General features: G+C 38.8%; 1 protein-coding gene across 1 annotated transcript in view; it reads left to right on the forward strand.

Annotated features, from left to right (window-relative positions):
• The window catches only part of LOC306888539 (CD151 antigen-like), a 48,194-nt gene extending 21,344 nt beyond the window's left edge, over positions 1–26,850 (forward strand). Inside the window, exons 6-8 of the mRNA XM_079446902.1 lie at positions 8,788–8,949; positions 25,263–25,349; positions 25,904–26,850. Of these exons, the coding sequence (XP_079303028.1) occupies positions 8,788–8,949; positions 25,263–25,349; positions 25,904–25,963 (309 nt within the window). The 3' untranslated portion in view covers positions 25,964–26,850. The remainder of the gene's footprint in view (positions 1–8,787; positions 8,950–25,262; positions 25,350–25,903) is intronic.
• Positions 26,851–27,779: the final 929 nt, after the last annotated feature.

Below are 27,779 nucleotides of genomic sequence, written 5' to 3' on the forward strand. Positions count from 1 at the left end.
TACCGCGATTTGAACCACTCGTGATAAATAAACTGTCCAGCATAAGGCAGTTTTAAATAACAGTCTCACGTGTGCACAGCATTTAGAGTAGTTTTGTTTTGTGTGAAAACATGGTGGAAAGCTGAGAGGTTTTAAAAGAGTGCTAAGGGAATTATACAATTGAATATATGAATGAATCAATTTAGGGATGTTCATATCGGTTATTTCTCCTTACCGACAACCGACGCTTGTTAACCAATTATTAACCGTTATTCGACAAGATTATTTTAAATTAGAATTGAAATACATTTGAAAGGATAAGTGTCTGTGACCCCTTAAAAATACTAACATTTGTTTTCCGGGGATTCATTTTACATACGCAAAAAGCAGCCAACAATAGAACATGAGTATTCACATGGTCATATCACATCACGCACCTGCAGCGCTTCTGCGAGCAGAGAAAAACATAATAAAGCTAGGATATATATATATAAAACAATAAATAGGCCTATACGATAAATATATTTTTACTTGGGCTAAATAATAAATTAAGAAAACAAAAGAAAAAACTGTGCAACAAGTAGCCTATGCAGAGTTTTGGTTCATTTTTGTGGTGCGCGATAGGAAACCAAGATGGCAGAAAAGCGGCATTATTTTTTACCTATTTTTTTTAGGTCTATTTTACAAAAGCACAAAGATTTGTTTTTATTGTGAATGTATGGAAATAAAAGCAAACCTTTTACAATTCCGATTATCTTTATGACTAAAAGGAGTATTTAAAAAAATTCAAGTGATTGCGCTGGCGCCGCATGCACGCAAACAGTTAAGCATTGCCACCTTGACAATGCAGCCTGTTCATTATCATAATAAAATACATTCAGTCAAACATATAAAAAAAACTCAGTTAAAATATGTAGTCAAATCTGTGCCGTTAAGCGTTATCACCTTACTGCCGTGATGTAAAACATTTTGTTTTATGTGGATATTGGAACGCGAGTAAAGTACATAATAAATCATATTTTGGCATTCAAATACATCGCGAATACGGAAACATTTGATTTTCTGTTGAATGAAAGACCCAACGTTGGTTTCAGTTACGTTTTAGCCTAAATAATTTGTTTTGGCTTGTCGTTTATAGGTTCTTATAATTTTAATTCTTGTTCTTTTCTAAATACTGTTAAATTGAAAGGATTTGTTGTGGAGTGAGGGGAACTAAAATAGCCTAGCTATGTTTACAGTGTTTATTATAATGTTTGGAAACATTTCACGTTGGCATTAGGCCTATTTCTGAATGAAATAATAAAATGCGACTTATACGTGACTTAGGCTGTTTTTGTTTTTTTCTCTAAAAAAAACTTTTTTCTTTATAACCATGCAGCAAACCTTTAAAATATTTTGATAAATTACTGCAAAAAATAAATAAATGACTTTTAAACCGTTTAACTGATGGTATTAATCGTTCAAAATTCTTAAGGTCGGTTAACAGTCGGTTAAAATGAGCATTCCTAAATCAATTATATGAATGTGCCTCTGAATGTTCTGGTTGTCTTCAGAATAGATTCAATGGCATTCTTCTTCACCATGTAATACATAATAAAGTAGTGTTTTAATCGCAATGCTGCTTTGTCAAGGGAGGTTATGGGAAACCGCTCTAATTCTACTGTTCCAAAAGTGCCACCCAATGTAAGAGAGTGGATTTAGAGAGAGTTACATTTACATTTAGCCTGTGTGCAGTTTTTGTCTGGCCAAAAAAAAAAAAAAAACCAGACCGAATTTGCATGCCCTGCTGTAAATTTTGAGCTGTTGATGAAAAACAATTTATGTGGATTCTACGCATTCAAATAATTCAAATAAGGTGTCTAGAATTATTTATGGAGCAAATAAAATATAATTATTTATTAATCAATTATCAGTTTGACTTATCCCTTTTCTTTATTTAAAGGCTGAAATGTGAGGTTTACTATTTTACGAAACATTTTCAAAGCTTTATTTGACCATTTCTTACATGCTATTTAGTCATGTTGTCATTTAAAATCCAGACATCTTTGGTGGTATAGTTTGTGTTTATGCAACAAAAAGTGATTTTATACACACATACCTACCACTAGGGGTGTAACGGTATGCGTACCAATCCGAAACTATTCACGGGGCAAATTCCAAGTGGAAGTGATCATCCCTATCCCCTAGGAGTGGGGACTTTGGAGTGAACAGGACACATGCGTGCCATTATGTAGTCGTTTGGAATGCACTTGGCAAAGGGAGAGATGTAATTTCCTCATTATCTGCAGCTGGGATGTTCCCGTGACAACGCAGCACGGTGCGCGTCAGCAGATTCGCTACATTTTACATTTTAAAGTTTTCTACGTATTAGTTTTTATATATTATACAGCAAAAAACTTAAAAAAAAAAAACGTTTTAAAATATAAAATGTATGTTCATTTGCAACAGTTATGCTAACAACACTAAAAAGACATGCTATGCCATTAAAACAGCGACATCTGCTGACACACACCATGCTGCATTGTCACAGGAACATCCAAGCTGCAGATAATGAGGAAATTATGTCTCTCCCTTTGCCAAGTGCATTCCAAATGACTACATATACGCCCACGCCCTGTCACTCCAAAGTACCCACATCAAGGGGATGGGGATGATCACTTCCATTTGGAATTTGCCATGTGAACCGTTTCGTTTGGCATACCTGCAAACTTGTCGCTTTTCGGCGACAATCGCCGCTTTTATTGTCAATTGGGTCATTCACGTGAATCGTGTAGAACCGGAGAGTTTTTTTTAGGAGGGGGGGGGGGTCTTGCGTTAATGACATCTGGGCCGATCGGAATCTCTACTGAGCTCGCGCCTGTCAAGAGAGGGAGGTGGGGGTGGGCTTGCATGCCATGTAGGCCATTATTGGACAATTCTTATAAATGACATTTTTTCTGGACCAATCGGAGTCTCAGCGCTTGGTTCAGGATCTTGAAACACACTGCCATCTGTGTTCGCGCCTGTCAAGAGACACCTGACCTAATGTGGAAACTCTGATGGAAATTGAATTCAAGGTAAATCAGTCTTTTTGGAGCTAGGGGTGTGCGATATGACGATTTTTGATCGTGGACGATAAAAATGTCTCCACGATCTGCTTTTTAAGAAATATCGTAGTATCGTGCTACAGCACACATTATGTCAAATACAGTTCTGGTGCCTCCGTCTCTATATACTGTACAACACGACATACAGCAGTAGAGTTACTCTGACAGGACACTGCACTTATTCGCGATCGCAAAAGTACATTATTTGCACACAAGCCTTGCTTGTTAAATGTTTAATTCGCGCGCTGGTCTGACATGCGCTTTTTCTGAGCACATACACCTGAAGCACGCGCACTAAAACGCCTGTCTAACAGCGCGAGCGCCTGATTACTCAACTAACTTATCTTTTGCGCTAATACTGTCAAAACACACAAGGTTTACATACAGACTGAGTTGGTTATCTCTAAAATGAAAGTAAATAGTTAAGAGAGAAACGGATGCATGCCTGTATATTAGATGCGTGCAGCTCTTAAAGGGACAGGACACTAAACATGCTGTCGACTGTCATTAAAGGGATAGTTCACCCTAAAATTTAAATTCTGTCATTATTTACTCACTCACATGTTGTCCCAAACCTCTATTAATTTCTTGTGCTGAACCCAAAATAAGATATTTTGAAGAATGAGGGTAACCAAACAGTTGCTGGTCTACATTGACTTTGATAGCAGGAAAGATAAATCCTATGGAAGTCACTGTGGACCAGCAACTGTTTGGTTTTCCACCTTCTTCAAAATAGCATTTATGTTCAGCAGAAGAAAGAAACTCATTCAGGTTTAAAACAACTTTTGAGTAAATGATGGTATAAAAATAAAACATTATGACAGAATTGACAGACAGATGACAGAATATTTATTTTTGGGGGAAATATTCATTTAACGTTAACAAAACAACAAAACACAAAGAGAAAAATCACTCACTATTCTTGACTGAAAAACTTTAATACAGTTGCTTTAGGAATCAGTCTATGTAGTGTTTAATTTTTATACTTGTTCATTCAATTTCATTGAATGCTCCTGCTAAATACACCTATTGTACCTGAAAATAAAGCACTTTTTTTTATTTGTATATTATGTGTATTTGTAATGTGTATCTTTGTTCTTATTTTTTAATAAGAAAGATAAAATAATGAAAAAGATTTTTTATCTTCACCCACTTTGGCCTAAATATCTGCCATGCATCTTTGTCTTTCTAGTTTGGCTGTAATGCTCAGACAACTTGTAAAACCAAAATAGTAAAACTAACATGACAAAGAATCGTGATAAAATCGTGATATTTCAAAAAAAAATAAATCGTGATATAATATTTTTCCCATATCGCCCACCCCTATTTGGAGCTAAACAACAGCTATTTGTTTGCTTAAGTCAAAAAACGTCAGCTAAGTTAGCGGTTTTTTTCATACAGTTAGCCTATGCTTCGAGCAAAATGCTTAATAGCAAGCAATACAAGCGGATCCAATGCTGGAATTTCCGTTAGCAAGATAGCAAATTTTCTAGCCATCTAACATTGTTAGCTAGTTGTAATGTTAATTCCTGCATTGTCTGACCGTCTTGCTAACTAAAGTTAGCAAGACGTTTAGCTTGCTACGTAAGTATATAGTATTTCAGATAGCCAACTTAGGTTGCAACCTTATCATTAGCCACTAACTTAAGCCAGGTGCTCTGCCCTGAGTTCTGGCTACTACTCCAATTCTGAGCTACCCTGATTAACGACACGTTATGGAGGTTGTCGTGTGCGCAGCAGTCATTCAAGTTAGCTGGATGTAGCCCTACTTTTAAAGCGTTTTTGATGTGTTGATGTGGGTAGATGTGACTGTTTAGACAACAGCTGATGCGAGAGTAATACAGTGTAACAAAGCAATTTGACGTCTTGTTGCATGGGATGCGCCGCATTACTTGTAAACAATGTCTATTTAGAATCTGGCGAACGTGCAAGGCTAATGCGTTCACAGTGTCGGCGTCGCTCATTCTGCAAACCCCCCCCCCCCCCCAACACTGTCACCTTTTTTTCTCTGATGAGTTTGCAGGTCTGGTTTGGGTACGCGTACCGTTACACCCCTACCTGCCACACAAGAAAATAAAGAAACAACAGACTGGCAGTATTCATGCACAGACTTCAATACGTTAGACCTCTGACAGTTGTATAGTTTTTGTGCCTAACTCTTATTACAATAAACTAGTGCTGTCATTCGATTAATTTTTTTTTTGTAATTAATCGCGATTAATCCCACATGACATTAACGTTTTTAATTATAATTTTATATTGCAATAATTTCACATTCAATCTTCAAATTAATGTAGAAACAAAATAAAGAAAGTATATTTTTTATCTTTTTTTATGACGGAAGGCAGGGGATCACTGATACCAACTGATGTCTCTGAATTCTAATCCTGGATATTCTGAATCCTAATATTTAGATCTGAATCCTAATATTTAACCATTGACTATAGCCTTTCATCATCACAGTAAAATTGAGAGCTATTAATTTAACATTTATTAGACTTTAAAAAATAACTTCTAATTTAAGTGAACTTAAAAAAATCTTCAAATAAACCCATTACAATAAATGTCATATAGCTAACTGTGCCTTTCAGCAAGAATATATAGCCTAATTTAATAGTTATCAAACACTAAATTCTAAATAAATAAAGATAAAGCTTAAAACTGCAGAAGTTATTTATTTCCCCTTTTTAAGTTTGTTCTCTGATTAACAGACAGCACAGCAGCTTGTTATTAGGTTTTTTTTGGCTGCTACTTTGAAAACTGCCGCTGCTGAACTTGATGCGGACCTGACACTGCTTTGAATGGGACTCATAAATTATAAATACAAAAAAAATAAAAAATAAAAAAAATAAATACTTGCTCGCACAGTTTTAAGGCAGCTTTTTTTTGTAACTTCATAGCTTAACTGACGACATAACTATGACATTAGATACTCTGAGTTTCATTTGGGTTTGAATATGATACAGCGCTTTAATAAAGCCTAATAGAGTGCACATTTGTGCGTACAGTTAATTTTTACTGACATATGGCCTGAAAACATTTCATCTGACCACGGTTCACTGATGTTCCACTGAAACTCATCGACACCGGTACCGTTTCCGTGCTCGTTTGACTTGCGCCTGGCGCTGAGGTGAAGTTGGAACGCGCGTCTGAAAAGTGTCCCGTTTGATGTGCTTGTAAAGACATTCTGCGTCTGAATAAACACAATTCTTTAGCAGTTTTGAGTGGGGTTGCCGAACCTAGCCCCGCCAACCGCTTTAATTGCATTAAATATTTTTAATGCGTTAAACTGAAAAAATCGCCTGCGTTAACGCGCTAATATTGACACCACTACAATAAACATAGTATAGTGATTTTGTTGACCTAGTTATAAGTAATTTGACACTTATGGACCAGTGAGGTCCGGATAAAACTACTGATAGAGGACAATTTACGAGGAAGACTTAACCGCAGAGTTGTCCACTGAGGCCCGTTGCTCTTTGTTTTTTTCCCTGAACTCCTCACTGGTCTGTGTGTCATGTTCTGCCCCTGTAGGTGATTTTCATATTTTACAGTATGAGACATCTCCATCCTGCAATGAAACATCAGTCATAGCAAAGGATAGATGAGTGACTGGAGTATGCTGTAGTATAACATCTAAGGTTGTGTGTGTACTTAACTAGTGTCCCCCTCCCCCAATGGAAGAAAGTGATAGGCAACTTTTAAAAAGTGTCTTTCATCTTTCTGGAAGTTATGCACTCACAGCCCCTCCCCCAATGGAAGGAAGTGATAGGCAACTTGTTCCATTTCTTTTTTGATTGTACATTACTGGCAGTTATGCACTCACAGCCCTAACAGTTAGCACATCAGCAAGCTGCACCACAAGGTCTGTGGAGAGGGGGGATTTCTCTCCTCCTTCTTTGGACAAAGTTTTTGCCTGTTCCCTGTGTTGACCTTAAAGGATGCTGCTGCAGTCTTTACATTTGCCTCCACATCAGAATCTCTTTACCCAAGTTATATTGCATAGTTTCATTCAGCCATGTGAGGTTGCTAATGGACAATGTAGAGCTGTACTCTAAAAAGAGGCCATCAAACTATATGCAATCTAATGGACCCTTATAATCTAATACCTTCTCAGGAGTATCAGCTATACCACTGTATGCGCCAATTGGCTGACAAAACATTTTAGTGTACTCATTAGGGCTGGTCCGAATACAATTTTTTGAGCTTCAAAGCTTCGGTAGTAATCAACACCAAATATTCGAAGCTTCGGCGGAAGGGGGCTGGACATATTCTTCTCTTTAATAAAGGAAGGAATATCTGTGTCTGTCTGCCTGTTTGCATTTTTATTATGTCTAGAACTGTTCATCCAATCGGCTTCATGCGTCGGTATCTTCCAATCGGTATGCCACTGCGGACCCAAGGGAGTGCAGTGTCACATTTTGGTGTAATATGGACACGCGACACGTTTAGAATTATTAAACTTTTAATACAACTACAGAACAATGCAAGCTGGAAGCGGTGCGCCTCACGTGGGCAGGGCTTATATGATCCGAGAACGGACACTGCACTAGTGATTAAAAACACACAGGTCTGCTAAAAGCAATACTTTTAATAAGGTAGCCTGACATTTTTCTAACAAACAAATCACTCCCAAATCAGAAATTAGCAGCACAGTAATTACTGACATCATAAAGGGTAGGCTATTTAAATAAAAGTAGAACGAAAAATAAATGAATGAAGTTCAACGAATTGTAAGAAATAAAGAACACGGTAGCATACTTTCGATAACTGCATCACACATTTTAATTAACAAACAGTTTAAATAAAATTAAATGAATTATCTTATATACAATTAAAACAAACTGTAATGGGCTAAATAGAATAAAGTAATGTTGGCTGGCTAGACAGCTCAAATTTCAATAAACAAACTATTTCTTTACAAAGTCAAACTTTCAAATACATCACAATCAGGTTGCAAGCTAGTGAAGCTACCTACTAGGGCTGTGCAATTAATCACATGCGCATTGCATTCATTATCGCAGATGAATCGCATTCGATTATGAACGCGATATCGCGTAGCTTGTCAGTGAACTACGGCTCTGTGTATTAACTGCCAATCACCGAGCCGGCTTTACTGCCGAGATGCGCATGAAAATCGGATGCGATTAATTGCACAGCCCTACTACCTACTTAGTCTACCTACACTCTTTTCATGTTGTGTGCGAGGAAGACGAGTTTGTCCACATTTTCAGGTAAAAGAGAACTTCGGGTCTTATTTACGTAGCCAGCTTTTGAGAAAATGCGCTCTGACAGAGTTGAAGTGGCCGGAACACAAAGGATATGTTTGGCTGCAAATGCCAATTTAGGGTCGCTGCTCACCACAGCTGAGGCCTTCAGCATTTTTGCCTTCTCTTCCAGATGAACTGAACCATGACGTTCACGCATGGGTGATTCATATTCAAGTGCGAATGAGAACCGTTTTGCAGGGGGATGCCAAGTGTTTGGGAAAAAAAGAAAGAAAGAGGATTATTCGAATTTCAAAATTGAAAATCGAATGCCAAGCCACCGAACGAATAATCGAATATTCTGGTCCAGCCCTAGTACTCATTTACTTACTCATCTCTCTTCTACAAATAAATTATCCTTGATCAGTGTACATTTGGAACTACAATGTTCTTTAACATTAATTCATTAAAAGTTATTCCTACAGTTAGCTAAGGATTGCTTTTGTTTCTGTCAGTTCAAGTGCTGTGGCAGTAACAGCTCGTCTGATTGGGTGGAGAGTGTTTGGATCCGCTCTCATGAGGCCGATAGTCGGTTGGTCCCTGACAGCTGCTGTAAGAGCCCAGTCATTAAGCTGTGTGGTCGGAGAGATCACCCCTCAAATATCTATAAAGTAGAGGTGAGTGTACCACAAATTACATCCTTTCACTGAACAAAAGGTGAAGTTGTTTCTGATTGTTCTGTTTGGATAATAAAGGCACTTTCTCATTGAATCATACAATTACTATAACTATTTCCCAAGAAAACGTTCTACATTAGCTTTTCTCACAAGTCTTTCTATACTTATATGTATACCCACCACTCACACATATTGCTTTAATTATCCTGCACGGGCTCATTCGCTAAACTGAACATCCAATCAGAGTTCTCTCTCTCACCGATGGTCCGCGACGGTCCGACGCTGATTCAGCATGTTGAAACAAGCAAACTACTGCTGATGTGAGCCCGACGAGCACTGACGAGTGGAATACACCAAACAAAATAGCCCGACTTTCGGCTTGGTGTGTACCGAGCTTTGGAAAGATTTTGTATAAACTAGTCATTTGTTAAGACCTTTGGCCCAAGAAACCACTGAGTATTAGAAAATAACTAACAGTCCAAAGGCCGTTTCACACTGACCGCAATGTGAAAGAGCGAGGTGAATCGCCACTGAACAGTGCTTTCACACAGAGCGTGAAATGATCGATTGCCTTCTGCTAATTCACGCATGCATGCTAGGAGGCACCGACAAGCAATGTAAATTTCCTCAGCTTTGTATCTCATATACGGGCCGCGCTCAATATACAGGTGCTTCTCAAAAAATTAGAACATCTTGAAAAAGTTCTTATTTCAAAAAGTGCAACTTTCATATATTCTAGATTCATTAAATGTAAAGTAAAATATTTAAAAAGTTTTTTGTTTTAATTTTGATGATTAGAGCTGTAGTGCCTAGTAGACCAGGACACACACACAAAATAATTTCAAGACAGCACATTCCTTAGCAGGAGTTAAGACTTCTACTCCCAGCATCCGCATTTGACTGGCTGGCCGATTTCCTGCCCTAAATCTCCTTATCTCAGGAGACCTCTAAAACCCAGGATAAATTTGAGGGAACATCTGAAATGGATTTAGAACAGAACCTTCAATGTTGTTCCTGACCGGTTTACATAAATAAAAGTCGCATAATCAACAGTACAAAGCATGTGGCATCTGGAAAGGCTCCAGCACAGACACTCCCTGATATCTCCTGATCGTTTGACACAGTAATTCATTGATGGTATCAACAAAGATGATGGTTTTACAACAGACGTCCGAGCTAAGAAAATCACCAGATCTCCATCCGGAGTGACATTCCCATGACCTCCCGTTTCTCCCCAGCAGAGAAACGCGCCTTTTCTTCTGAATTCAAAGAAGATCGGACCTTTTATAAGTGTTCCCAAAAGGACAAATAATAATCGCTGCTGCTATTAAAGCAATATACTCAAAAGCAATATATACAATACATTTACAATATATATTCAGGTTGTATTTTATGAAATTAAATGAAGCTTGCTGTGTTATTGGAATCTATGTTATTGTTGTAATCTCTTGATGTGTACTTTTTCCCGATCACTATTGTTTAGTTTCACATGCTTGGTGTGATTATTTAGAATTTAGGATCGTTTAATCTGTGCCTTAACTGTGTAATAGATAAAATTGATACATGTACTTTGGGAATGCAAAATACTTGGTGTTTGATTTTGAATGAAAGCTAGTTGCGTCAGCAATAATTTGGTGTAGATGAAAGTTGACTTTTCTCATCGTAATGTATGATTAAAACACTTATAGGAATCTGCTAGGATATGTTCTTCATTTTATGAAATAACTCCGCAAAGGATTTACGCACGGAAAACTGAGCTGTACGGGGCGGGACTCCGCCCTACAGAAAAACTTGTGATTGGATCAAACAAAAAAAGGGGCAGACTGAAATCAGGCCAATAAAGACAGACACCCAACTTCGGTGTGCTGTTGCTTGCTGCTTGCTCGCGCGCTGTTTTGAAAACCTTGGCTTCGTCTCATCGAGTCGTGCTCCCAGCCATTAACATCTGGTCGAGCATTGAACAACTATCAATACTTAGTCAAACTTCCGAAGAAACCCTTGAAAGTCTGAAGCTACGCGAAAGGAACTCAAGGAACAACTTCGAGCGCCATCACGTCACAAAGAAGCCAACCAACCACCGAAGGGCATTCCTTGAAACGCGTCAGACGACGACACATCAGCAGCTAATCAGTCGGAGGTTCCCTCCGACCCCGTGGAGACCGCGGGGAAACTGCTGGAAACTGGTTGAAGTAATTTTAAGAGTAAAGATAGACTCCCCTAGGGCGAGGTTTCAGTAAGTAGCAAAAGAGTGCTAGTTTAAGTTGCCTGCAGTGTGTGTTTGTGTGTGTATGTATTCTGTTTTGTGTTATTTTAGCTTAGTAGTGTTGTAGAGTAGCAAATAAACTTTGATTTATTAACCCTTTAAACCCTAAGGGTAAAATAGGTCATTTTTACATATTTTGTGTATTTGACTGTAAAATTCTAACAGAATGTGCTATTTTCAAGGTGTCATTTTTTTCAGAAAACAGATGGCTTTCAAAAAAGTACAGTTTTTGACCATTAATGTTGTGTGGTGAGTTTGTAAACAGAATTTAAATACACAAAAATAAAAAAAAAACAGTAATAGATTTTCTGTTTTTTATTTATAAAAAAGAGAAAAATCGTGATTGAAATAATCCAACACTTCTTACTTCAAAATTCAACTATATTACATATATACAAGTAATTTTGGGACACTGGGTTGCACAGTTTTCATCCAGGAGGCTTTTTTTGTTCATACATGCACACATTTACACATGCATACATATGCATACACCCATTCATTTACTCGCACGGACTCATTATATGCACACACTACATGTGAAAAAGTCTCACTCAGACTGCTCCCAAAGTCTCATCAAAAATCATCCCAATCGACTCTTGTGCTGTTTACTCATCCTTCACCATGTTTTTGTTTGTTTCGTTTATTATTTTATGCAATCCAAAACTCCGCGCTCCCTATCTCTCCATTCAAATTCTCCCTCCCCGCTCTCCCGGAAATCAGCCGTCATTTGTTGACAGAGCGCAAGAAATTACCGTAATAAGCCATATATTGCCGAAAAGCGCATATTGAAATCTTTTGTCTGGTGCTATGTGATTTTCAAGTCTTAAACTATTTGCCAAAGATCGCGTTACCTATGCTCATAAATTTTGATAAAGTACTATTTGGTTTGTTTTATCGTTGGCCACGAATAAGATAAACAAAATTGTTAAAGATATACTGAATTTAACAATTCGCTGGACGAGTCGTTAAAACCTTAGAAGTTATACGTTTTGATTAATATCATATCAATATCGAATCTTAAGAATAGATTCCCTAAAAGCTAAAATTAAAATAATAGTTCTAAAGTTACTACAGAGCTTACAGCTCATTAAAGTAAAAAATCCAGTATCTCAAAATATTAGAATATTTATACTTACATACTTATATGTACAGGTCCTTTTCAAAAAATTAGCATATTGTGATAAAGTTCATTATTTTCTGTAATGTACTGATAAACATTAGACTTTCATATATTTTAGATTCATTACAACACAACTGAAGTAGTTCAAGCCTTTTATTGTTTTAATATTGATGATTTTGGCATACAGCTCATGAAAACCCAAAATTCCTATCTCAAAAAATTAGCATATTTCATCCGACCAATAAAAGAAAAGTGTTTTTAATACAAAAAAAAGTCAACCTTCAAATAATTATGTTCAGTTATGCACTCAATACTTGGTCGGGAATCCTTTTGCAGAAATGACTGCTTCGATGCGGCGTGGCGTGGAGGCAATCAGCCTGTGGCACTGCTGAGGTGTTATGGAGGCCCAGGATGCTTCGATAGCGGCCTTAAGCTCATCCAGAGTGTTGGGTCTTGCGTCTCTCAACTTTCTCTTCACAATATCCCACAGATTATCTATGGGGTTCAGGTCAGGAGAGTTGGCAGGCCAATTGAGCACAGTAATACCATGGTCAGTAAACCATTTACCAGTGGTTTTGGCACTGTGAGCAGGTGCCAGGTCGTGCTGAAAAATGAAATCTTCATCTCCATAAAGCTTTTCAGCAGATGGAAGCATGAAGTGCTCCAAAATCTCCTGATAGCTAGCTGCATTGACCCTGCCCTTGATAAAACACAGTGGACCAACACCAGCATCACTGACTGTGGGTACTTGACACTGGACTTCAGGCATTTTGGCATTTCCCTCTCCCCAGTCTTCCTCCAGACTCTGGCACCTTGATTTCTGAATGACATGCAAAATTTGCTTTCATCCGAAAAAAGTACTTTGGACCACTGAGCAACAGTCCAGTGCTGCTTCTCTGTAGCTCAGGTCAAGCGCTTCTGCCGCTGTTTCTGGTTCAAAAGTGGCTTGACCTGGGGAATGCGGCACCTGTAGCCCATTTCCTGCACACGCCTGTACACGGTGGCTCTGGATGTTTCTACTCCAGACTCAGTCCACTGCTTCCGCAGGTCCCCCAAGGTCTGGAATCGGTCCTTCTCCACAATCTTCCTCAGGGTCCGGTCACCTCTTCTCGTTGTGTTGCGTTTTCTGCCACACTTTTTCCTTCCCACAGACTTCCCACTGAGGTGCCTTGATACAGCACTCTGGGAACAGCCTATTCGTTCAGAAATTTCTTTCTGTGTCTTACCCTCTTGCTTGAGGGTGTCAATGATGGCCTTCTGGACAGCAGTCAGGTCGGCAGTCTTACCCATGATTGCGGTTTTGAGTAATGAACCAGGCTGGGAGTTTTTAAAAGCCTCAGGAATCTTTTGCAGGTGTTTAGAGTTAATTAGTTGATTCAGATGATTAGGTTAATAGCTCGTTTAGAGAACCTTTTCATGATATGCTAATTTTTTGAGATAGGAATTTTGGGTTTTCATGAGCTGTATGCCAAAATCATCAATATTAAAACAATAAAAGGCTTGAACTACTTCAGTTGTGTTGTAATGAATCTAAAATATATGAAAGTCTAATGTTTATCAGTACATTACAGAAAATAATGACCTTTATCACAATATGCTAATTTTTTGAAAAGGACCTGTATGTATACTTATATTTACATTTGAGTTTCATTAAATGACAATCCCTACAGTATAAATTCCGGATATCTCTTGTTCTTTGAAATCACAATAATGGGGAAGACTGCTGACTTGGCAATGTTCCAGAAGACAATCATTGACACCCTCCACAAAGAGGGTATGTCACAGAAGGTCATTACTGGAAGGGGTGGCTGTTCACAGAGTGCTGTATCAAAGCAATTAAATGAAAAGTTGACTGGAAGAAGCAATAGGGATGACTGCAAACTTGAGAATACTATCAAGCAAAGCCGATTCAAACACTTGGGAGAACTTCACAAGGAGTGGACTGAAGCTGGAGTCAGTGCATCAAGAGTCACCACACTCTTCAGACGTCTTCAGGAAAAGGGCTACCAAGCCACTTCTGACAAAGAAACAATGTCAGATGCCCGTCTTACCTGGGCTAAGGAGAAAAAGAGCTGGACTATCGCTCAGTGGTGTAAAGTCCTCTTTTCAGATAAAAGTAAGGGTGTATTACTTTTATCTGAAAATTATCCGGTCTTGTTTGGTTTGATTGAAACAAACTCAAGTTCATTTCCCCTCTTGGTGCAGAACTTTTGGGCAGGTGTGAATACAGCAATCGCACTTGAGTGCACCGAGACCCAGCTGAATAGGTGGTCTCGGTCCGCTTCAAAACGAACTATAGTACGGTTCGTTTAAGGTGTAAATATGAACCTGCCTCGATCCGACCCAATTGCAGAAGGCACACTCAGAAAACATAATTAAAATATCTCCTTACTATTTCTGAGTTAAAAATCCTGACTCGCCATCTCCTCATTGGATGCTTCTTTAGAAAGACATGCATCTTTGTGTATTATAATGAAAGAGTTTTTGTTTTGGATATGAATTATTTCGTTTTGTAGTAATTTAAAGCTTTCTATAGATATATTCATCATGTCTGTAAGGAAAATATTCACTGAGTTTTGGTTCATTCTTGTGAAGTGCTCCTGTTCAAGACCGGGACGGCAAGCGCATCCTATTAGTTTTCTTTATTTTAGAAAAGCACAAAGTTTTCTTGATATTGAAAGTGCACACAAATAAAAATAGACCCTTTACAGTTCCGAACGATGTATTATTCTTACCTTTTTAAGAGCAACAATTACGGCGTATTTAATTTGTTTGCACTGATGTCCTGAAGCGCGCTTCTGCTTCCACTCTCCACACTCCACACAAATGACTGGATATGCGCCTAATAGTGCACATTTATCTAGGTTAAATGTTTAAACTAACATTTTGATATGCTTTAAGTATTTTATATCTATAGATTTTATTTTCAGCAAGTCTTATTACAACATTGTATGACATTTGTCTCATATGATGCTCATAGGTTTCTTCATATTGCGTTAGTATCTCATAACAGCAAATCAGTAAAAGAATAAAAATTGCACTACGAAAGATCTCCATGATTAGCCTGTTTTTGCACTTCCTGTTTTCCCTGCTTGAGAATGTCTGTCCAATGAATGGATGACCTTAGCACACGTGTGGTTTTGTTTACAATTTTTGGTTCACTTGCAAAAAGGGCAGTGTGAAAGCGAACCGCACCAAACAAACAAAAAAAAAAATCAACATTGTATTTGGTCCGGACCAAAGCAGGTGAACTAGCGGACAGTCTTCCTCCAGACCTTTCATTTGGAAATCAAGGTCTGGAGGAAGACTGGAGAGGCACAGAATCCAAGCTGCTTGAGGTCCAGTGTGAAGTTCCCGAAGTCAGTGATGATTTGGGGTGCCATGACATCTGCTGGTGTTGGTCCATTGTGTTTTATCAAGTCCAAAGTCAAAGCAGCTATCTACCAGGAGATTTTGGAGCACTTCATACTTTCATCTGCTGACAAGCTTTATGGAGATGCTGATTTCCTTTTCCAGCAGGACTTTAGCACCTGCCCACAGTGCCAGAACCACTTCCAAGTGCTTTGCTGACCATGATATTACTGTGCTTAATTGGCCAACCAACATGCTTGACCTGAACCCCATATGGAGTCTATAGGATATTTTCAAGAGAAAGATTAGAAATAGTCGATCCAACAATACAGACGAGCTGAAGGCTCAATAATGCCTCAGCAGTGCCACAGGCTGATCGCTTCCATTCCACACCTAACTAATGCTGTAATTAGTGCTAAAGGAGCCTGACCAAGTATTGAGTGCATAAATGAACATAATTTAAAGAACTTGAACTTTTCTGTTTTGCAAATCCTTTTTTGATCTATCTTAAAAATATTCTAATATTTTGAGATACTGGATTTTGGACTATAAGCTCTAATCATCAAAATTAAAACAAAAAACTTTTGAAAATTTACATGTAATGAATCTAGAATATATGAAAGTTTCACTTTTTTAAATAAGCTACAAAAAATTAACTATCACGATATTCTATTTTTTTTTTTTTTAGATGAACCTGTACAACATTAAATTAATTTAAATAAAGTTTGGTTCTACACCAGAAACACAAACAATCTATAATGCTTACAAGAATACATCTTAAAATATAAATAGAGGTACAATTAGCATCAAGCTACATTTGAAAATGTATGTGATTATTTGTTTTTTTGCATAAAACTCACTTTAAACCATTATTTAACAAGTGCTTGCAATAACTTCAGATTGAGATCTAAAGTGGATTTTTATTGTATAATAGACAGATGTGCACCCTTTGTATGTTTTATAATGACTTGAACGTGAAACTTGCTTATCATTTGTCATAAACATCCTTTATTATTATAAAAATGAGCTCCATAAAACAGAAAATATATCGTCATAATCACGTCTATTTGCTTTTAAATATCATGAATAGAAAAATGTTTCTCTCATTTTTTTTTCATATGTAATGGCAGGAGTTATTATCCCATGACTGACAGATCTTGAGTGAACGGGCTCTGACCCTTAACACTCGTGCACGTGGAAGAAAACGGACAGTGCTCTTCAGATCACGTTCAGTAGAGAATTAATAGAAATTACAGTACCTATGCGAAAGTATTCATACCCCATTCATTTTTTTCACGTTTTATGTTGCTGCCTTATGTTAAACTGCTTTAAATTTCTTTTTTTTCCCCACATAAATCTACATTCCATACACCATAATGGTGAATCAAAAAATGAATTTTTAACATATTTGCAAATTTTATTAAAAATAAAAAAACTAAAATAATTCCATTGCACTAGTATTCATACCCTTATATTGCTTACTACACTTCGAGTGAAGTTAACCTGTGGCATATTCAATTGAATGGGTATGATTTGGAAAAGCACACACGTCTTAATAAAAGGTCTAACAGCTGATAATGAATATCAGCGCAAAAGCCAAGCCCTGAAGTCAAAAGAACTGCCTGTAGAGCTCAGAAACAGGTTTGCGTCAAGCCACACATCTGTGGAAGAGTTCAGAAAAAATTCTACTTCATTGAAGACTCACAGAAGCATGCAGTCTCTGTGGCCCTTAATGGAAGAAGTTTGAAACAACCAGGACTCTTCTTAGAGCTGGCCTCCTGGCCAAACTGAGCAACTGATGGAGAAGGGCTTTGGTTAGTGTGGTGACCAAGAACCTGATTGTCACTCTAGTTGAGCTCCATGATCATATGTGAATATAGGAGAAATCTTCAGATGGACAAACATAAGTGTAGCACTCCACCAATCTGGGCTTTATGGCGTTGTGGCAAGACTCAATCCTCTCTTCAATTAAGACACATGAAAAACACTTGGAATTTACAAAAAAAAGCACCTAAAGGATCCTCAGACTCTTAGAAACAAGACTCTCTGTTCTGATGAACCTCAATTCTAAGCATCATTTTTGAAGGAAACCAGCTCTGCTCATCATCTGCAGAGTACCATCCCAAAGGTAAAGTGTGCTGGTAGCAGCCTCATGCTGTGGGGCTGTTTTTCAGCAGCAGGGACTGAGGGACTCGTCAGAGTAGAAGAAAAGCTCAATGCACCAAAATATTTATATATTGATATATTAAAGGGATGCAAAATTCACTTTTCAAGTTGTTTGAACATAAATGTGTGTTGGAAGTGTGTGTTGTCGTGGCAAATTAAAATCACACCATGTAAGAGACAAACTCACTCTTTAAAAAAGTTTATTCTTTGCAAAGAAGGTCAGACAGTCATACAGAAACGCACAAGTCACTGCAGAGTGTGACCCCGAAGGGAGGGCTCCCTGCACCTTATATCTCCCTCGGCTTTCAAGGTTACAAACTCCTAACAGCTGTACTTTTCCACTCATGGTAAGAAACTAGAAAGATATACTCCACTATGTTTCATGAGCATATAGAAAATCAACCAAAATTATTTTTTCTTCAAGAGTGTGCACGTCTATCCTATAATGATAAAAATCCACCCAGTGTTTATTTAAAAAAATCCCTATTTTAAAATCTCCTTTCTCAAATCAGGCTGTTCTGAGGTTCCTGTCAGAATGATGCAGTGCTGTACAGCACCCCGCCCCCCCGATAGTTAATTGACAAGACCGTCTTACTTTAGACCCGCCTTGAGTGAGCTGAGAGAACTGTAAACAGTCCGACCGACTAGAGTGCAGGGGAAGATAAGATGTCTCCGATTAAGCGATTGAGGTGTTTTGTTGTTGGATGTAATAATGAATAAAGCAGTCGTCATCTACTCCCAACATTTGAGCAGCTGAAGAGGCAGAAGATTAACGTTACTTTCGTTTTGAAGGGAATGCAATGATCCCAATCTACATAAATGTGTCTATGTTTGCAAAAATCATTTGTGATCCAGCTTTATCTACAGAAGAAGTGAGTATAAGGGATTTTATGAATCTTTGCAAATCGCCTTTCCTAATAATGTGCTAGTTAGCCAGTTTCGCGGCTGAAGTTTAGTGTGCTCCATAGATATATATACCTAGATACCTCATTATCGACTATTTCTATGGGCCGCGGTACGTAAGCCATCTCCCATTTTTGGAACAGTCTGCGAATCTTATAGCGCATTGTGTGCATCTACAACAGCAAGTTATACGCTTGTATATCTTTGAATATTCATTGATTGTTATGGTGAATGCAAGATGGCTGATGCGTCAGTGTATCTGGAGGGGTCAAATAGGGAATCTACACATTAAAGACAAAATTGCTCTGTTGGCTGTGGAGTCAAGACATTTGCAAGTATGATTAAAAGATGAATATGATACAAAACTACTTTAGTAGTTTAGAGATGAAGCAGACAAACACAAAACCGCATTCGTCTGCCTACTAGGATTCTTCGAGTTCAATAGGATGCCTCAGGGGATAACTAATGCCCCTAGCACGCTGCCCCTAGAGCGCTGTATGGGAGAGTTGAACTTGAAGCAAGTCCTAGTTTTTCTTGATGACCTCATCATTTTCTCCTCGACACTGGAGGAACACGAGGAAAGGTTGATGCGCGTGCTCAACCAATTGAAAGAGTTTGGCTTGAAACTGTCGCCAAGGAAGTGCAAGTTCTTCCAAACTTCTGTAAAGTACCTCGGCCACATCGTGTCTGAAAGGGGCATCGAAACTGATCCAGACAAAGTAGCAGCATTAAAAACCTGGCCAAAACCAAACAACCTGAAAGAGCTAAGAACCTTCCTGGGTTTCTGCGGTTATTACCACCGGTTCGTAAAAGAGTACTCGAAGATTGTGAAGCCACTGAACGAGCTCACTGCTGGCTATCCGCCGCTGAGAAAGCACACTAAAACCACAGAGAATCCTGAGAAATACTACAACCCAAAGGACCTCTTTGGTGACAGATGGACGCCTGCTTGCCAGGCAGCGTTCGACATCATAATCGAAAAACTGACAACGGCACCCATCCTCGGGTTTGCTGACCCCAAGCTCCCCTACATTTTGCACACAGATGCGAGCACCTCGGGACTCGGTGCTGCCCTTTACCAGGAGCAACAGCGTTTGGTCTCGTACTGTATCGTGTATCTTGTCAGTGTGTGCACTTGCTTGGCCATTTGTAGTTGATAAACAGGAAAGTGGGTTCAAGCGCCAGCAGAAGGCAGTGTAATGAAGTGGTCTTTAAGAGAAGCAGTCTATCAGCGGAAGTTTAAAATCAGCTCGTAAGTGTATTTACTTGTCTCAGTGTTTAGCGCATTTGCCGTTGCTAGGAAACGCTTATTTTGTTTACTAGGATGAGAGTTGCTGAAATCGCGTTTGGTCTCGTACTGTATCGTGTATCTTGTCAGTGTGTGCACTTGCTTGGCCATTTGTAGTTGATAAACAGGAAAGTGGGTCCAGCTGAATTGAAATGATCATTTGTTAGATTGGTATAATAAAGGTTATTATACCGCGGCAGCGGTCGCGGCAGTCGTCGTGTGAAGCCCTCTTAGTGTGAAGACCAAAGAGTGTAAAGACCATCGACTCTACCGTGCGACTCCACCGGGCAGGGACACCGGCAAGGGATAGTAGTAGCTTTTTATTTAATTTCTTTATTTTCTTAAATATGTGGGTAGATAGTATTTATAGAGTTGTAACTTTTTAGTTTTAGTTACTTTTTCTTATTTGTAAGTCGCTTTGGACAAAAGCGTCTGCTAAATGACAAAAGTAAAAAAGTAAAGAGTGTAAAGACCATCGACTCTACCGTGCGACTCCACCGGGCAGGGACACCGGCAAGGGATAGTAGTAGCTTTTTATTTAATTTCTTTATTTTCTTAAATATGTGGGTAGATAGTATTTATAGAGTTGTAACTTTTTAGTTTTAGTTACTTTTTCTTATTTGTAAGTCGCTTTGGACAAAAGCGTCTGCTAAATGACAAAAGTAAAAAAGTAAAGAGTGTAAAGACCATCGACTCTACCGTGCGACTCCACCGGGCAGGGACACCGGCAAGGGATAGTAGTAGCTTTTTATTTAATTTTTTCATTGATATGTTTATTATTGAAATGTTGTTGTTATATGCATGTGTTAATTTTATTTAATTTCTTTATTTTCTTAAATATGTGGGTAGATAGTATTTATAGAGTTGTAACTTTTTAGTTTTAGTTACTTTTTCTTATTTGTAAGTCGCTTTGGACAAAAGCGTCTGCTAAATGACAAAAGTAAAAAAGTAAAGAGTGTAAAGACCATCGACTCTACCGTGCGACTCCACCGGGCAGGGACACCGGCAAGGGATAGTAGTAGCTTTTTATTTAATTTCTTTATTTTCTTAAATATGTGGGTAGATAGTATTTATAGAGTTGTAACTTTTTAGTTTTAGTTACTTTTTCTTATTTGTAAGTCGCTTTGGACAAAAGCGTCTGCTAAATGACAAAAGTAAAAAAGTAAAGAGTGTAAAGACCATCGACTCTACCGTGCGACTCCACCGGGCAGGGACACCGGCAAGGGATAGTAGTAGCTTTTTATTTAATTTCTTTATTTTCTTAAATATGTGGGTAGATAGTATTTATAGAGTTGTAACTTTTTAGTTTTAGTTACTTTTTCTTATTTGTAAGTCGCTTTGGACAAAAGCGTCTGCTAAATGACAAAAGTAAGTAAAGTAAAAGTAAGTAAGCAACAGGGACGGAAGCGAGTTGTTGCCTATGCAAGTCGAGGTCTGTCGAAATGTGAGTCCAGGTATCCTGCGCACAAATTAGAATTCCTTGCCCTTAAATGGGCAGTGACAGAGAAATTCCAGGACTACCTATACGGGAATACGTTCCTAGCTATCACCGATAGCAAACCATTAACATACATTCTTACCTCTGCTAAGCTCGACGCCACGAGCTACAGATGGTTAGCCGCTCTGTCGACATTTGATTTCCAGCTACAATACAGAGTCGGTAAGCAAAATCAAGACGCGGACGGGCTGTCCAGGCGTCCCCACGGTAGATTATCTGATGACACATCATCACAAAAAGAGTTGGAGAAGATACAACAGTTCACAAAAAGACACTTGTCAGAGGCTGATTATGCACACCTGGATGAAAACACCATCAAAGCTATCAGTGAGAAGCACTTGGTTCGCCAAGTGATCAACAATCACTCTGGGGAAACATCACCCAGCATCACCTTGGTTGTGTCACTTGCCCATCATACAAAGGCTCTCCCACAAAGCTTTGAAGAAGAGGATCAGCTTGGTGGCTTACCTGTTATCCCCTCATTAGCACTAGCTGAACTAAGAGACAAGCAAAATGCTGATCCCTGCATCCGTGAAGTACTCAGGCAAGTGGAGTTAGAAGAGAAACCCCCACCATCCTTGAGGAAGGAACTTCCTGAGCTTGGTCTCTTATTAAGAGAGTGGGACAAACTTACGGTCTTAAATGGTGTCTTGTATCGCAAGCGGCAAGAGGGTGCTCTGACTCACTACCAGATTGTGCTCCCTGAAGTCCTGAGATCCGTAGTCCTCAGGAGCCTCCATGACGACATGGGCCACATGGGCGCACCCTAGATCTCGTCCGGAAGCGTTTCTATTGGCCCAAAATGTCAGCCGAGGTAGAAACTAAGGTCAAAACCTGCAACCGCTGCATACGACGCAAGACTATGCCAGAGAAAGCCGCACCACTCGTCAACATCATCGCTACAAGACCACTCGAACTTGTGTGCATGGATTTTCTCAGTGTGGAGCCGGACTCCAGTAACACCAAAGACATTCTGGTCATTACCGATCATTTTATGAAATATGCAGTGGCCGTCCCCACCCCAATTCAGAAAGCCAGGACAGTGGCCAAGAGCCTGTGGGACCATTTTTTTGTCCATTTATGGCATCCCTGAAAAACTCCACAGTGACCAAGGTCCCGACTTTGAATCCCGAACAATAAAAGAACTGTGTGAGCTTATTGGCACTCAAAAGATAAGAACCACCCCTTACCATCCGAGAGGGAACCCTGTAGAACGCTTCAACAGGACCCTGCTCAACATGTTGGGAACCCTTGAGAATAAGAAAAAGAGTCACTGGCGGGATTACGTCAAACCATTAGTACACGCTTATAATTGTACTAAAAACGAGACTACTGGTTTTACCCCTTAATTAATGGGAGGAGAGTATTAAAAGGAATCACGCAATGTGATTTACTAACGTTTGCGCTTGTCAAATTACTGGTATTTGCACCATTATTTAATGCCCCCCAAAAAGCATGTTTTAAACTATTTTGAGGCTGCATCATAAATAGATCACCTGCACCTGACGAGCATCGGCTCTGCTTATTTGCGACTACGCTAATTTGTGCTGCGCATGGTATATTGCATTGGTCGATATGCAAATTAGATGTTGTCTGTGTTTTTTAATTTACGTATTGTCAGTAAATCACCTGCATAAATTTCCACGCCCATCAGCGCTGTTTTGGAATTGCCCTAATTTGTGTTAAAAAAATGTTACAGGTTATAGAGACTGGCTATTCTTTTTTTTTTCTACTTGGTTATCTTTGTTTGAGTACCCACCTTGAGCAATTTGCTGGTGATATTTGTGTTACTGCTTTAATGATATTTTTCAACACTAAACCAGTAGTGTGTATGGAGCGTTTACTCTTATGGAACATTTTTTTTTAGTAACAGAATCATTTCATTGTTTCAGAGACTATTTTTTCCTTTCAAGTACAATTGTTAAGGTTCAAGTGAGTTCTCTCATTTACTCTGTATGTGGGAACATACAAAAGATCAAAATGCTGTGCCTCACAGGGCCACTGCTACATTTATATGTATATATGAACATAGATATATAAACGTAAAACATGAGTCATATAAACATATACAGGTGCTGGTCATAAAATTAGAATATCATGAAGAAGTTGATTTATTTCAGTAATACCATTCAAAAAGTGAAACTTGTATATTAGATTCATTCATTACACACAGACTGATATATTTCAAATGTTTATTTCCTTTAATTTAATGATTATAACTGACAACTAATGAAAGTCCCAAATTCAGTATTCCAGGCAATTAGAATATTGTGAAAATGTTCAATATTGAAGACACCTGGTGCCACACTCTAATCAGCTAATTAACTAAAAACACCTGCAAAAGCCTTTAAATGGTCTCTCAGTCTAGTTCTGTAGGCTACACAATCATGGGGAAGACTGCTGACTTGACAGTTGTCCAAAAGACGACCATTGACACAAAAGGTCATTGCTAAAGAGGCTGGCTGTTCACAGAGCTCTGTGTCCAAGCACATTAATAGAGAGGCGAAGGGAAGGACAAGATGTGGTAGAAAAAAGTGTACAAGCAATAGGGATAACCGCACCCTGGAGAGGATTGTGAAACAAAACCCATTCAAAAATGTGGGGGAGATTCACAAAGAGTGAACTGCAGCTGGAGTCAGTGCTTCAAGAACCACCACGCACAGACGTATGCAAGACATGGGTTTCAGCTGTCGCATTCCTTGTGTCAAGCCACTCTTGAACAAGAGACAGCGTCAGAAGCGTCTTGACTGGACTGCTGCTGAGTGGTCCAAAGTTATGTTCTCTGATGAAAGTAAATTTTGCATTTCCTTTGGAAATCAAGGTCCCAGAGTCTGGAGGAAGAGAGGAGAGGCACATAATCCACGTTGCTTGAGGTCCAGTGTAAAGTTTCCACAGTCATTGATGGTTTGGGGTGCCATGTCATCTGCTGGTGTTGGTCCATTGTGTTTTCTGAGGTCCAAGGTCAACGCAGCCGTCTACCAGGAAGTTTTAGAGCACTTCATGCTTCCTGCTGCTGACCAACTTTATGGAGATGCAGATTTCATTTTCCAACAGGACTTGGCACCTGCACACACTGCCAAAGCTACCAGTACCTGGTTTAAGGACCATGGTATCCCTGTTCTTGATTGGCCAGCAAACTCGCCTGACCTTAACCCCATAGAAAACCTATGGGGTATTGTGAAGAGGAAGATGCAATACGCCAGGCCCAACAATTCAGAAGAACTGAAGGCCACTATCAGAGCAACATGGGCTCTCATAACACCTGAGCAGTGCCACAGACTGATCGACTCCATGCCACGCCACATTGCTGCAGTAATCCAGGCCGAAGGAGCCCCAACTAAATATTGAGTGCTGTACATGCTCATACTTTTCATGTTCATACTTTTCAGTTGGCCAACATTTCTAAAAATCATTTTTTTTGCATTGGTCTTAATTGATATTCTAATTTTCTGAGATACTGAATTTGGGACTTTCATTTGTTGTTAGTTATAATCATCAAAATTAAAGGAAATAAAATTTGAAATATATCAGTCTGTGTGTAATGAATGAATCTAATATACAAGTTTCACTTTTTGAATGTTTACTGAAATAAATCAACTTTTTCATTATATTCTAATTTTATGACCAGCACCTGTAACCTATACCTTCACATAAATACTTTACATAAAACCTAATACTTAAAATACTCTTGATTTTTGCTTTGTCCCATTGTTTTTATTTTCAGGGTGGCTGCATCACAAAGTTGGAGAACTTCATTCTGAATCACCTGCAGATCACTGGTGCAGTGGGCGTGGGCATAGCTTGTGTGCAGGTCAGCCAAAGCACCCCCCCCCACCCTCCAAAAAAAGTGTTCTTTTCATCTTTTGTCATGTAGTTAAATGCTAGCTGTTTTTAAAATGCTACTATATTTAAAATTTAAATGTGAAATTAAAAGCATGCATGGGCACTTTTTAAGGCTCTCTCTTTAGAGCCACACTTGTTTTCCTTAATTATGGACTTCTCAACCAACATCTCCAAGCTACCATTGGTCCGTGGCGATTACGCAATCGGTGGGTGGGTTGGATAGTTGGTGGTTCAAATGTGTTGACTCTTAAGTTTCTAACATTTAGCCTGTCAGAATGTTCTAGAGAGAACATGCCCGAACATGACACTTTTTCTTATTCAGAAGGTTAGACGGTGTGGTGATGCTTTGATTCAATGTGTTGCGCTTAAACATTTAGCCAATAGATTAGGCAGGACTGACCCATGTAGGTATCGACATTCACAATAAAAAAATATTATTTTTGCCGTGACTGTATGTGCATTTATGTTATTGTTTGGAAATGTATTAATATCAGGCTTTTCTTTTCTTGTGTGCCCTTTCAGATTGTCGGCATGTTTTTCACCTGCTGTCTGTACAGGAGTCTGAAATCAGAGCCATACTGAGGAGAAAGCTCAAACACAGCATTGATCAGTGACCATACAGCATTTTGTTTTAACAGATTGGAAATGATTGAGGGTTCTGCAAACCATCAAATCAGTTCCAACTATCCGTGGGCACAGAGGCACAGAGACACAAAAAATAGTGTTTTATGATTTTATGATCAGTCACACATTAAGTACTACTGAGCTAGAAAGTATGTTCTTGATCCTTTTTATGTTTTATTATTAAGCTTTATTATTCTGATTAATTAACTTAAGTTTGGAGTGTATTTTATATATGAAACCTTTGATGTACCTTTTGTTTTGCTTTGTATGATTGTACTCCCAGATCCTCAATCAAAATATAAAACCTCTGCCACAAAACCTTTTGTTTTTTTGGACTAGTTAATCCTGCCGTGTGATTTATGCACCACTATAGCAGCACCAGAGAGAATTGCAAAAATAAATTTAAACACATACGGGAATGTTAATGACAAAAATCTTTAATACATAAAATAATGTTGAATTGTACAAACTGCACGAAACTGCATTTCAATTCAGAAATTGCAGGTGAAATGTTGCATGTGAACTAAATGATCATTGTTTAAAAATACAAACATAGAAATTGCAGTCCCCAAATACTGTTAATGAATCAGAATCAGAATGAGCTTTATTGGCCAGGTATGTTTACACATATGAGGAATTTGTTATAGTAACAGAAGCTCCACAGTGCAACAGAAAGACAGCAACAGGACAGGACACAGATAATAAAAGAATAATATACAAATAGGCAATGTACAACAGCAAAGACACAATATATAATATAGACAATTATGTGTGTACAGGTCTGATATGTGCAAATTTGACATGAAAAAATAAGTATGTGTGATGAATAAATAATGTGTAATAGTGTTGTGTTCCACGTTTAATGTCAGGTGTTCATGAGATGGATTGCCTGAGGTAAGAAACTGTTCCTGTGTCTGGTCATTCTGGTGCTCAGAGCTCTGTAGCGTCGACCAAACGGTAACAGTTCAAAGAGGGAATGTGCTGGATGTGAGGGGTCCAGAGTGATTTTACCAGCCCTTTTGCTTACTCTGGATAAGTACAGTTCTTGGAGAGTGGGGAGGGTTGTACCAATGATACGCTCAGCAGTCCGGACTACCCTCCGTAGTCTTCTGAGGTCAGATTTGGTAGCTGAGCTGAACCAGACAGTTATTGAAGTGCAGAGGACAGATTCAACGATGGTGGAGTAGAACTGTTTCAGCAGCTCCTGTAGCAGGTTGAACTTCCTCAGCTGGCGAAGGAAGTACAACCTCTGCTGGGCCTTTTTGACAGTAGACTCAGTGTGATTGTCCCACTTCAGGTCCTGAGAAATTGTGGTGCCCAGGAGTCTGAATGACTCCACTGTTGTTACGGTGCTGTTCATGATGGTGAGTGGGGGGAGAGCAGGGGGGTTTCTACTGAAGTACACGATCATCTCCACAGTTTTGAGCATGTTATGCTCCAGGTTGTTAAGGCAAGGCAAGGCAAGTTTATTTATATAGCACATTTCATACACAGTGGTAATTCAAAGTGCTTTACATAAAAGAAAGTGAAATAGTCATTAAAAATAATAATCACAGCAATACAAACGGAATTAAAAAATTATAATAAAAACAAGGAATTTTAAAATGATATACAAATTGATTTAGTCAGTTCGGACATAGCACAGTGCTCATTCAACAAATGCACAGCTAAACGGATGAGTTTTGAGTCTGGATTTAAATGTGGCTAATGTTTTAGCACGTCTGATCTCTTCTGGAAGCTGGTTCCAACTCTGGGCAGCATAATAGCTAAAAGC

Source organism: Barbus barbus (assembly GCF_936440315.1).
Source record: "Barbus barbus genome assembly, chromosome: 22".
Classification (NCBI taxonomy): domain Eukaryota; kingdom Metazoa; phylum Chordata; class Actinopteri; order Cypriniformes; family Cyprinidae; genus Barbus; species Barbus barbus.